The sequence below is a fragment of the Oncorhynchus kisutch genome, linkage group LG28 (assembly GCF_002021735.2).
Source record: "Oncorhynchus kisutch isolate 150728-3 linkage group LG28, Okis_V2, whole genome shotgun sequence".
NCBI classification, from domain to species: Eukaryota; Metazoa; Chordata; class Actinopteri; order Salmoniformes; family Salmonidae; genus Oncorhynchus; species Oncorhynchus kisutch.
Window position 1 is genome coordinate 7,060,195 of NC_034201.2, and position 12,361 is coordinate 7,072,555.

The 12,361-nt window shown below is 42.8% G+C and overlaps 1 protein-coding gene and 1 non-coding gene across 2 annotated transcripts; both read right to left on the bottom strand.

Annotated features, from left to right (window-relative positions):
- Positions 1–20: 20 nt before the first annotated feature.
- On the bottom strand, positions 21–92 carry trnac-gca (transfer RNA cysteine (anticodon GCA)). Its single transcript has one exon. It is a non-coding gene; the product is annotated as a tRNA-Cys (tRNA).
- A 4,153-nt stretch (positions 93–4,245) lies between these two features.
- On the bottom strand, positions 4,246–7,519 carry LOC109872988 (coiled-coil domain-containing protein 82-like). The gene is made up of 7 exons (XM_020464441.2): positions 6,697–7,519; positions 6,310–6,520; positions 6,122–6,214; positions 5,901–6,025; positions 5,545–5,715; positions 5,119–5,307; positions 4,246–4,930 (listed from the first exon to the last, which is right to left on the bottom strand). Exons 1-7 carry the CDS (start codon positions 7,219–7,221, stop codon positions 4,865–4,867), a joined length of 1,380 nt encoding a protein of 459 aa, XP_020320030.1. The 5' UTR covers positions 7,222–7,519; the 3' UTR covers positions 4,246–4,864.
- Positions 7,520–12,361: the final 4,842 nt, after the last annotated feature.

The window sequence follows — 12,361 nt, forward strand, 5'->3', positions numbered from 1 at the left end:
CGTGCCATAAAACAAAAAAGAGGGGGCACCCGGATTTGAACCGGGGACCTCTTGATCTGCAGTCAAATGCTCTACCACTGAGCTATACCCCCTTCTGTTCGTTAAGGGGAATGTTTTAGAATATATAGCTACCTGCGTCACAGTTCATCAATGACAATCTTTTGATTGTAATATTAATATTGACTTCACTTTCGACTGCTTGTGATTAGATTTCCTAGACAACGTACTTTGGTTTTAGCTGTAGTCAATAGTTACAGTTAAGAGATAAACCAAGTAGCTATCTAGCAGGAAGCTAGTAGTAGCACAGATAGTAGACATTTTGGTTGAAGCTAGCGACTCAGAGCCTTGGCACCATGACCGGAAGTACTGTAACGTTAGCCAGCCAGCGCTATTGAATGAATAGACAGCAGCCTTTTTACAATATGGCCAATTTTGCAACTGTGATAATTAGTGGTAATCATGGTGCGTATTTCAAGTAGTTTGCTAGCGTTGTTATTTACAATTATTCGAACCCAGTGCCATATAGCATATTACTATACAAAACACGTAACATATTGACCCCATTTTGAGAGGTCAACGACAATGTTGCAGTTAGCTATCTAGCTAGGTAAGTTAACTGTTAATAACATCCGGCCGTGATTGGGAGTCCCATGGCGTCGCACAATTGGCCTAGCGTTGGCCGGTGTAGGCCGTCATTGTAAATAAGAATTTGTTGTTAACTGACTAGCCTAGTTAAATAAATGTTAATTAAATGTTCCACAACTATCGTTAGCAGCTAACACAAGCGAGCTTTGTTTGGTCCATACTATCTCTCGAGAACACAAGTGGTCTTACAGCCATTACAAATCTTACAATGTGATTTTCTGGAGAAAAAAAAATCTTCATTTTGTCTGTCATAGTTGAAGTGTACCTATGATGAAAATACAGGCCTCTCACATCTTTTTAAGTTGGAGAACTTGCACAATTGGTGGCTGACTAAATACTTTTGTGCCCCACTGTAGCTTCGTTATTGTTATGTATTGTTGTGTTACTTTTTATTATTACTTTTTATTTTAGTCTACTTGGTAAATATTTTCTTCTTATTGAACTGCACTGTTGGTTAAGGGCTTGTAAAGTAAGCATTTCACGGTAAAGTCTACACTTGTACTCGGTGCATGTGACAAATGAAGTTTGATTGGATTTTGATTGGATTAGATATGTATTTAACCCCCTGACTTAATACATGTTAGAATCACCTTTGACAGGGATTATAGTCTTTCTGGGTAAATCTCTAAGAGCTTTCCACACCTGGATTGTGCAACATTTGCCATTATTCTTTTCAAAATTCTTCAAGCTCTGTCAAATTGCTTTACAACCATTTTCAGGTCTTGCCATAGATTTTTATGCAGATTTAAGTCAAAACTGTAACTCTGCCACTCAGGAACATCCACTGTCTTCTTGGTAACCAAATCCAGTGTAGATTTGGCCTTGTGTTTTCGATTATTGTCCTGCTGAAAGGTTAATTCATCTCCCAGTGTCTGGTGAAAAGCAGAGTGAAGCAGGTTTTTGTCTAGGGGTTTGCCCGTGCTTAGCTCCATTCCGTTTAATTTTTATCCGAAAAACTCCCCCGTCCTTAATTATTGCAAGTATACCCATAACATGATGCAGCAACCACTATGTATGAAAATATGCAGTGGTACTACGTAATGTGTTATATCTGTCAATTAGGTTAGTATTGTGGAGTAACTACAATGTTGTTGATCCATTCTCAGTTTTCTCCTGTCACAGCCATTAAACTCTGTAACCGTTTTAAAGTCAACATTGGCTTCATGGTGAAATCCCTGAGCGGTTTCCTTCCTCTCTGGCAACTGAGATAGGAAGGACGCTTGTATCTTTGTAGTGACTGGATGTATTGATACCCATCCAAAGTGTAATTTGCTCAAAAGGATATTCAATCAGTGGAGGCTCCTCAGAGGAGGAAGGGGAGGACCATCCTCAGGGAATTTCATAAAAATAAAAATGGTATAACATTAAAGTTATCCTTTTTAGATTAACCTATACTAACCTATACTAAATATAATAACGTCACCAACTAACTAACACTCTATTTTGCAAAGAAGGTCTACAGTAGCCTCAACAGCACTCTGTAGGGTAGCACCATGGTGTAGCTGGAGGAATGCTAGCTTTCCTCTGGGTACATTGACTTCAAATCAAAACCTAAGAGGCTCATGGTTCTCACCCCCTTCCATAGACTTACACAGTAATTATGACAACTTCCGGAGGACGCCCTCCAACCTACCAGAGCTCTTGCAGGATGTACTGTCATGTTGTCCACCCAATCAAAGAATCAGAAAATGTATTTAGTACTGAGAGCATAAGCTACAGCTAGCACTGCAGTACATGAAATGTGGTGAGTAGTTGACTCAAAGAGAGAGAAACACAGTAGTTGAACAGTTTAACAAATTTATTCCAAAATGAAGGAGAAGCAAGAGCGAAATAGAGAGAGATTTCATTATTTTTTAAACTTTCAGTTTCACTTACTTAGCTAGTTTAGCCTACTGAAACACGCTGCTCAAACAGAGGGATGTTACGTCAGCTTGCTGGCTATGACTTTCCATCAACACTGGAACTCTTCCAAGTCAAGGTAAGCTTTTGGTTTTACAAATGTTTTGCCACCGGTGTAACTGCTTACTGACTGTACACTGTAATGTTACTGCATGATTGTAGCGGGTTTACTAACACCTTAGTTCTATTAGCTATGCTGACTATGACGTTACTTATATAGGGTGACAATGATGTAGGCTGTGTGTAGCAGTTTAGCTTGGAAAGGTTTTTGGTCAAATACAGCTGATGGTCACATACAGCTGATGTGTTGTGCATTGAAGTCCATATACGAAGGGACAACATGAGAGGAGGAGAGCACATAGATGAGAGAAGGAATACAACGGGCTGCTATGAAAGTGAACTGCGTTTGCGCGTGATCAGGGGTGTATTCATTCCGCCGATTATGTTGAGAAAAACAATCTTAAACGCAAGCAAACGGAACACAACGAGGATAAAACATACCTGAATGAGTCCAATAGAAACTCTCGTTTGCAACTGTTGGACAAATGATTACACACTAAATCAGCTAGATTGCAGGCAAGAGTGTGCAGGGTGGTATTGTCACCTCAAAAAAAAATATCTCGACCTGTGCGCACCTACATTGTAAACTGTCATTCCTAGGCTAGGTTTTAGCAACCTCATGATGGGTATAGGGAAAATTAGAGTATCATGTAGTAGCCTAAACCTATCGCTGTTACATTAAACTGGGTGAATTAAATATGAATGACGGTCATCCAATATGCTGTAATAGAACCAAGGCCATGCTCATGAAAAAATAAATTGTTCTCCCTCATCTTAAATGGCACTGACCACCACTGTTTTCAATGTCTGCTTTTGAAAATTGTACCCATCCTACCAATAGGTGCCCTTCTTTGCGAGGCATTGGAAAACCAGGGTCTTTGTGGTTGAATCTGTGTTTGAAATTCACTGCTCGACTGAGGGACCTTACAGATAATTGTGTGTGTGGGGTACAGAGATGAGGTAGTCATTCAAAAATCATGTTAAACATTATTATTGCACACATAGTGAGTCCATGCAAATTATTATGTGACTTGTTAAGCCCATTTTTACTCCTGAACTTATTTAGGCTTGCCATAACAAAGGATTTGAATACTTATTGACCGAAGACATTTCAGCTTTTCACTTTTAATTCATTTGTACAAATTGTACAAAATTGCACTTTGACATTATGGGGTATTGTGTGTAGGCCAGCCTAAAACCCCAAACAGTAAGCAATGCAGAAGCACGGTGGCTAGGAAAAACTCCTTAGAAAGGCAGGAACCTAGGAAGAAACCTAGAGGAACCAGGCTCTGAGGGGTGGCCAGTCCTCTTCTGGCTGTGCCGTGTGGAGATTATGAGTACATGGCCATTAAAGCCAGATTGTTCTTCATAAATGACCAACTGGGTCAAATAATAATCACAGTGGTTGTGGAGGGGGCACGGTCAGTACCTCAGGAATCAATGTCAGTTGGCTTTTCATAGCCGAGCATTCAGAGGTCAAGACAGCAGATGCAGTAGAATTGAAAAAGGATGTCTCCTAACTATGTTACATTTGTCATGTATGTGGTTTCATTTGTATTTTTTGTATACTTTTGGTTGGCTTCTTGCATGTCTTTAAAGACAATCATATTTCATACTGCAATTATATGCTGATGGACAAGATATTGTTTAATGGAGTTTTTATTATTTCTTTTATGAAGCATCACACAAGCTTTTTAATAGAAATGAAGCAAAACTCAGAAGAGTCGTACCATCTTTCTACACTAGATAGTGTAATCCACAATATAGAACATTACTCATGTCATTTGAGGTCATCTGTCGTTGCAAACTCCATTTGGCATTATCTTAACTATTGGATGGACAACACTGCTTCAACTAAGTAGGGAACGTAACCAGGATAGTTTAAAGAACTCAGGAGTAACATTTCTTTGATTTACAGCAGTACCAGAGTATTCTGCATCATCTCTAACTTTGCAGATACAGTATATAACATACGTCTGCACTAAATGTAAGAGTTATGAGCATGATATAAAATGGTTGATATAATACAGAAGTAATAGATGTCTTCTTAAATGGTAACAAAAGGAGGAAATGGTTTTTAAAAGCTTCTCACTAATCTTAAACGTTAACATTGAATTGAAGTCAAATAAACAGTATATATATATATATATTAATCAAATACTTCTTCCCTAACAATGTGCAGAATAAACCATAAAACTGTTAAATGGATGCCTATAAGAGGATGTAGATATGGATCCTTTATCCTGTCTGTCGTAATCCTTCAGTCTAGCTTCTCCTCCTGGAAGTAGTCTGCATCATTGAGATGGTCCTGGAACTTCTCATATTGCTGAAAGAGAGATGTGGGAGTGAAGTGGTGAGGGAGTGTCAGTGAGGAAAATCCGAGAGTATTGATTTCTATTCCACAAAATGACAGCGTGGGGGAACAAATCAGAAGGTTTTCTGAAACAAACAGATGTGGATGGTAAATTCAATGAGGGGTACTGTTATTTTATGGAGGGCAAGTGGGGTACATACCTCTGAGATCCAGCCCCTCTCCTCCAGTTTGGTGAAAACCCTTTTCACTGTTTCCTTCACTGGCTCCTCTCCATTCTTCTCCTCCTCCTCCATCACTGTCCGGCAGTGTTGAAACAAGTGGTACTTGAAGTGTTTCAGAGCATGATACACCTCTGTTCGGCTGGCACAAACGGAGCCCACACTGAAAGCCTGCCATTTAGGAAAGACACATGCAAGGTGTCCTGTCATTGAAAACACACAGCAAACCTGACATTTCACAAAAGGATAAATTGGTGCATGGTCCCATACAGAATTATTTGATTTGATGATGTACTTTTTGTTAGTGGGATTTTATGGGAAGCCAATGTCACATGTACTGTATGCTTTTTTCTAGGGACCGAGATGGATAAAACAAAGACAGTGTTGATTTCTTCTCAGGTGTAGTACCTGTGTGTCATCGGGCATGAATTGGTCCTCTTCGAGGCTGTTGAGGTTGTACAGTTGCCCTGAGAGACGCACACTGAAACTGCATGGTCTCTGGAGCTTGCATGCCTCACAAACACTCTGATGCAATCCTAACTTCAAAAGCCGGACCTTGGGGTAACACTCCACACGCTCCTGCACGTGGACACACAAAAACACATACCAGTTTGCATATACTGTTTTTGAACATAATATAAGAATGGACGACTTGGCCAAAGTACAAGAATAGCTGTATACAGATGAGATCAGTGAATATGCAGCCAACGTTGAATGACTACACACAAACTTCTGTCTAAGTTCTCTGTGAAATGGTTCTTCACCTTGTACCGGTCGGTCCAGCGGCTCCGCTGTTTCAGGTTCTCCAGGCGAGGGAGGATTGTCCGCTCATCAAAGTGGAACAGTGACGCCTTCATCTCCTGAGCATATCGCTTTGTCCGATCACCGCCTGCTCACAGTTATCAACCAAATAGATTCCCTACACTTGGATCATGCAGTTGATTGGTGATGGTTTTTGAGACCGCTATTGTTTAAAAACACTTACCATAAAGAGACTTGAGAAAGGTTTCATCCAGGACGTTGATCATAAGGGCTTTGAGGACCACTTGAAAGTGATTGAGCTGAGACCCGGTGATGACTAGCAAAAGGAGGAAAGAAGCAAAGGAATCATACAACACAGTGTGCTTTTACCTGTGAATATTGACCCATGATAAAGTGTGTCAGCTGACTCACACTGGCGTGGAAGAGAAACAGCCATTTCATCTGACACCTCCTCATTCTTGTCCCCTGTCTTATCCTCAACTATGAAGTCCTTCAGACTGTCGCTGTGATCCGCTGCCTCTTCTTCACTGCTGCCCAGCAATAGTTCGGGGGTATCCTCTTCTTCATCATTATCACCACTAACATCTTCAGCTACTTTACCCTTGTCTTCATCACTTGAATCCTGGATATTTACAAGAGAACCACAGCAATACATGGGTTGTAAAACAATGTTCAACAACAAAGAATGTTTCCTCAGTCCATATATGGACAGATTATTGTGGGTATATGCAACAATGATTCTGCCCAAAGGATCAACACTTATGTCATGCTCGTTTACATGATATGGTGGTAAGATACCTCCAACGTGCCCCTGCGTTTAGGAACGCGGGACTTCATCTTCTTGGATAATGCCAGGAGTTTAGACTGGCGTTGCTTTCGTTTAGCTGCGGTCTGTTTAGCTTCGGCAACTTTTTTGTCCTTTTCTGCAGCACTCTCGTCCTCCGAATCGGAATCGTGGCTTTGTTGTTTTACGCGTTTTTTGGGAACGACTTTCCTTTTAGGCTTGGTTCCTACGTCGCTGTCAGAGTCGCTGGAGCTGTCTGCGAGGACGCGCTTCCGACGAGGACGGGACCTACCTTCGCTGGAGCTGCTACCATCGCTGGCAGGGCTCTGTTCCCCACTGGCAGGTGTACTTTCGCTCCCACTGTCCGAATTCTGATAGTCACTCTCTGAAGCGCTGATGCTGGTCGTGCTCGCGCAGGACTCCTCGTCACTGTCATCAAGGATAGACGACGGCAAACCGATTTGTGCCCTTTTCTTCGACGCTTCAGCTTTATTTTTTCGCAACGTTGCGAACACTTTACGCTTGTACAGGCTTTCCATTGTTGTTTACGCAGTGTTGCCAAGTTAACAGTCCAAATAAACGTTAAATAACGTTAGCAATACTGGCTGGCTAGCTAGCAATTAGCTAATGTGCGATGCAGAACATGATCATTTAAAAAATAATGCACGCAATCATATGTAAACAACGTTAATCTGGGTTGATACCAAGCTTTAACCACGGTGAACCTTTAAAAAAAAATCTAATTGTATCTCGTGTGCACCTTTTGTTTTGTTTTGTTGATGTTGTCGTGTGCTTCTTCCCACTTCCGCTCTCGACTCCCGCCCTCAACTCAAAGTGGCCTCTACAATCATAGCGCCTCTCCCGGCCATTCTAGATAAATTACTCGTTTTCTTTTTTGGCCCACTGCTAGGCTAGTTGTTTGAAGTCCATTAGTGATATACACTATTCAAAAAAATAAAGGGAACACTTAAACAACACAATGTAACTACAAGTCAATCACACTTCTGTGAAATCAAACTGTCCAATGAGGAAGCAACACTGATTGACAATAAATTTCACATGCTGTTGTGCAAATGGAATAGACAACAGGTGGAAATTATAGGCATTTAGCAAGACACCCCCAATAAAGGAGTGATTTTGCAGGTGGGGACCACAGACCACTTCTCAGTTCCTATGCTTCCTGGCTGATGTTTTGGTCACTTTTGAATGTTGGCGGTGCTTTCACTCTAGTGGTAGCATGAGACGGAGTCTACAACCCACACAAGTGGCTCAGGTAGTGCAGCTGATCCAGGATGGCACATCAAGATGTGGCAAGAAGGTTTGCTGTGTCTGTCAGCGTAGTGTCCAGAGCATGCAGGCGCTACCAGGAGACAGGCCAGTACATCAGGAGACGTGGAGGAGGCCGTAGGAGGGCAACAACCCAGCAGCAGGACCGCTACCTCCGCCTTTGTGCAAGGAGGAGCACTGCCAGAGCCCTGCTAAATGACCTCCAGCAGGCCACAAATGTGCATGTGTCTGCTCAAACGGTCAGAAACAGACTCCATGAGGGTGGTATGAGGGCCTGACGTCCATAGGTGGGGGTTGTGCTTACAGCCCAACACCGTGCAGGACGTTTGGCATTTGCCAGAGAACACCAAGATTGGCAAATTCGCCACAGGCGCCCTGTGCTCTTCACAGATGAAAGCAGGTTCACACTGATCACATGTGGCAGACGTGACAGTCTGGAGATGCCATGGAGAACGTTCTGCTGCCTGCAACATCCTCCAGTATGACCGGTTTGGCGGTGGGTCAGTCATGGTGTGGGGTGGCATTTCTTTGGGGGGCCGCACAGCCCTCCATGTGCTCGCCAGAGGTAGCCTGACTGCCATTAGGTACCGAGATGAGATCCTCAGACCCCTTGTGAGATCATATGCTGGTGTGGCTGGCCCTGGGTTCCTCCTATTGCAAGACAATGCTAGACCTCATGTGGCTGGAGAGTGTCAGCAGTTCCTGCAAGAGGAAGGCATTGATGCTATGGACTGGCCCACCCGTTCCCCAGACCTGAATCCAATTGAGCACATTTGGGACATCATCTCTCGCTCCATCCACCAATTGCACCAGTTGCACCACAGACTGTCCAGGAGTTGGCGGGTCTGGGAGGAGATCCCTCAGGAGACCATCCGCCACCTCATCAGGAGCATGCCCAGGCATTGTAGGGAGGTCATACAGGCACGTGGAGGCCACACACACTACTGAGCCTAATTTTGACTTGTTTTAAGGACATTACATCAAAGTTGGATCAGCCTGTAGTGTGGTTTTCCACTTTGATTTTGTGTGTGACTCCAAATCCAGACCTCCATGGGTTGATAAATTTGATTTCCATTGATAATTTTTGTGTGATTTTGTTGTCAGCACATTCAACTATGTAAAGAAAAAGTATTTAATAAGAAAATTTCATTCATTCAGATCTAGGATGTGTTATTTTAGTGTTTGCTAATGTGCATCATGTAGACAAATAAGGTTTATTAATATAAAATGTTGTTAAAAGCTTATTTATTTATGCATGCCTCAATTCAGAAATAAATGAGTAATCTATTTTTTTTAAACTGTATTTTATTCTGGAAAAGTGGTAAATGTTCTTCACAAATAAGATAATCAAACAATATAGCACATGTAAAAAAAACACATGTCAGCAATAAGAAGGCTTTTTGACATTCATAATCAGCAAGAAAGAATTTTAAGCATTTATTAATTTCATGACCAGGTGAGAATCTGACCCTGCTGATAATTAGTACTCCCCCTTGTGATCAAAGATTACACTATGGACAATAAACTGGACACCTGAGTTGATGCCAGCTCCACCAGCTTAACTGAACAATCCTTCCTTGTGATAGCCAGTGTCCAGCCTGATGGGTGGAAGGCCACTTGGTTGCTAGGATGTGGCCCAGTTTCCATGGTTATCATGACTGCTACTTTCCTCATATCCCATAGTTTGACCACACCGTATGATTCATAGGAGGCAACAGTGTCGCCGAGTGCATTAAAGGTGGCATGGTTGCAGGAATGCTGGTGGCGATAAAAGGTCTGTGCACACAGTCCAATCCTGGCTTCCCAAAAAGACAGGGTTTTATCAGCAGCTTTGCAGGTCCCACACCTTTGTGGTGTTGTCCTTTGAGCAGTAGGCAACAAAGTCACCACATGAGTGGAAGGAGCAGCACCACGTGGCATTGGTGTGGCCATCCAGAGTCAGGATGCAGTGGCCTTAGAAGAAATCCCAGATCCTTACTGTTGTGTCTCCACTGGTGGTGGCCCAGGATTCCACCATTTGGGTGAAAGCTGCAGCCAAAGAGCCAATCACTATGACCCTCTCCAGTCATGTTCATCTCCCCGACAGACCCCACAACCTCCAGAGCTGGTCGTCACTGGAGGAGGCTACAATAAACTTGCGGGGGTGCAGGGCAAGGCAGCTTATTGGCAGGGTATGGACCTTCAGTGAGTTGGTGAGGCGGAATTCAGATGCTTTCGTGCCCTGTGATGGCAGAGCTTTTATTTGGCCTAAGTAGGGGTTCACAGAGTTGCTGACAGGAAACTGAGCTGTGTTTTTGGTTGGGTCTTTGTCATGGTCATAGAGGGCAAATCCATCATACTGTAGTCGGACTCTTTCCCCAGACTCTGGTATTTCTCCTGTTCTGGGGGAAGACCAGTGTGTATTACGCAGGGTGGCTTCCAGGCTGTTGGCCACATGTTCTGTCCCTCTAAACTGATGAGCATTTTCTGTTTCAGCCCCACTTGGTACCTATCACTCAGCTGCTTCAGTGCATGCTCATATGAACCACAGTGCTTCTTCAGTTGTTTGATGTATTAAACAAGCCTGTTCTTCTCTTGGACAAGACACTAATTCTGCAGGTGATGGAAATCCCTCTCTTTCTGAAGCTTGACCAGTGTTTCACCAGCTTTGAAAGCTGCCAGACTTAAGCTGTCCCGCTCACTTTGCATATTCTTCGGCTCATTGTCTATACATTTGTTGTGCGTATATGCGTCAGGCACAAACGCCACGGTATTCAACAACCCCCTTTGCTCCATTTCGTTGCTCCATGCCCATTTTGACAAGGAAGTTGCGGATAAAATTATCCACCACTTCTGGAATGTGGGAGATGGGTTGCTAGCTGAGCCTCTGCTCTGTAACACGGACCCCGTTTCCTCTGAGGCATCGCGCAATGCTCTTATCGCAGCCTCCAAATCCTCATCCCCCTCTGCCATGCTCCTTTCTTCATAGGCCAGAACTTCCTCATATTGATAATCGTCTTTTGAGTAATCTGGTATCGACACCTTTTCGAGGTAATATAATATATATATCGACAGATTCTTGCGCTTTCATTTGTCGCAGCCATTCGTCCAACAACCCCTTTCTGCGTTTGTTTACCCTCCTCCATGGTCACTAATTTACGCAACATTAAGGGTGCGTTTGTAAATTCCCTTTGGCTATCTTCTACAGTTTCAGAGGACTCTCGTCTGAGTGTGCCAGACATGCAGAATAACTGATGAATTTACGAACGGACAACCTGACAACACTCGGAATTTACGAACGCCCAGAGCGCACTCTGGCACTCCAGATTGAATTTATGAACACACCCTAAATCTGCACAGTGTACATGGAATGTGATAGGCCTACAGCATGGGTGTCAAACTCATTCCACCGTGGGCAGAATGTCTGCAGGTTTTTGTTTTTCCCTTTCAATTAAGACAACCAGTTAAATTGTAAAAATATTAATCTTATATGTGGTAAATGGTATGTGTGTACATTTGAAGTTTACATACACTTAGGTTGGAGTCATTAAAACTTGTTTTTCAACCACTCCACAAATTTCTTGTTAACAAACTATAGTTTTGGCAAGTCGGTTAGGACATCTACTTTGTGCATGACACAAGTAATTTTTTAATTTACATTTTTTTCCAACAATTGTTTACAGACAGATTATTTCACTTATAATTCACTGTATCACCATTCCAGTGGGTCAGAAGTGTACATACACTAAGTTGACTGTGCCTTTAAACAGCTTGGAAAATTCCAGAAAATGATGTCATGGATTTAGAAGCTTCTGATAAGCTAATTGACATCATTTGAGTAAATTGGAGGTGTACCTGTGTACCACCTCCTACATATGCGATGACATCACCTTGTTTAAACATCTCTAGAGACTATATCTCTCTCTTCATTACTCAATGCCTAGGTTTACCTCCAATGTGCTCACATCCTACCTTCCCTTTGTCTGTACACTATGCCTTGAATCTATGCTATCGTGCCCAGAAACCTGCTCCTTTTACTCTCTGTTCTGAACGTGCTAGACGCCCAGTTCGTAAAGTCTTTAGCCGTACCCTTATCCTACTTCTCCTCTGTTCCTCTGGTGATGTGGAGGTTAATCCAGGTCCTGCAGTGCCAAGCTCCACTCTCACCCCCCAGGTACTCTCATTTGTTGACTTCTGTAAACGTAAAAGCCTTGGTTTCATGTTAACATTAGAAGCCTACTCCCTAAGTTTGTTTTACTCACTGCTTTAGCACACTCTGCCAACCCAGATGTCTTAGCCGTGTCTGAATCCTGGCTTAGGAAAACCACCAAAAACCCTGAAATCTCCATTGCTAACTAATAACGTTTTCCGCCAAGATAGAACTGCCAAAGGGGGCAGTGTTGCAATCTACTG

Excerpts from the sequence above, each read along its gene's own strand:
- LOC109872988 (XM_020464441.2), bottom strand. The coding sequence starts at position 7,221 with ATGGAAAGCCTGTACAAGCGTAAAGTGTTCGCAACGTTGCGAAAAAAT. Across the intron at positions 6,026-6,121 it reads CTTTCTCAAGTCTCTTTATG|GCGGTGATCGGACAAAGCGA; the intron begins GTAAGTGTTTTT and ends AACTGTGAGCAG. Across the intron at positions 4,931-5,118 it reads AGAGGGGCTGGATCTCAGAG|CAATATGAGAAGTTCCAGGA; the intron begins GTATGTACCCCA and ends TCTCTCTTTCAG.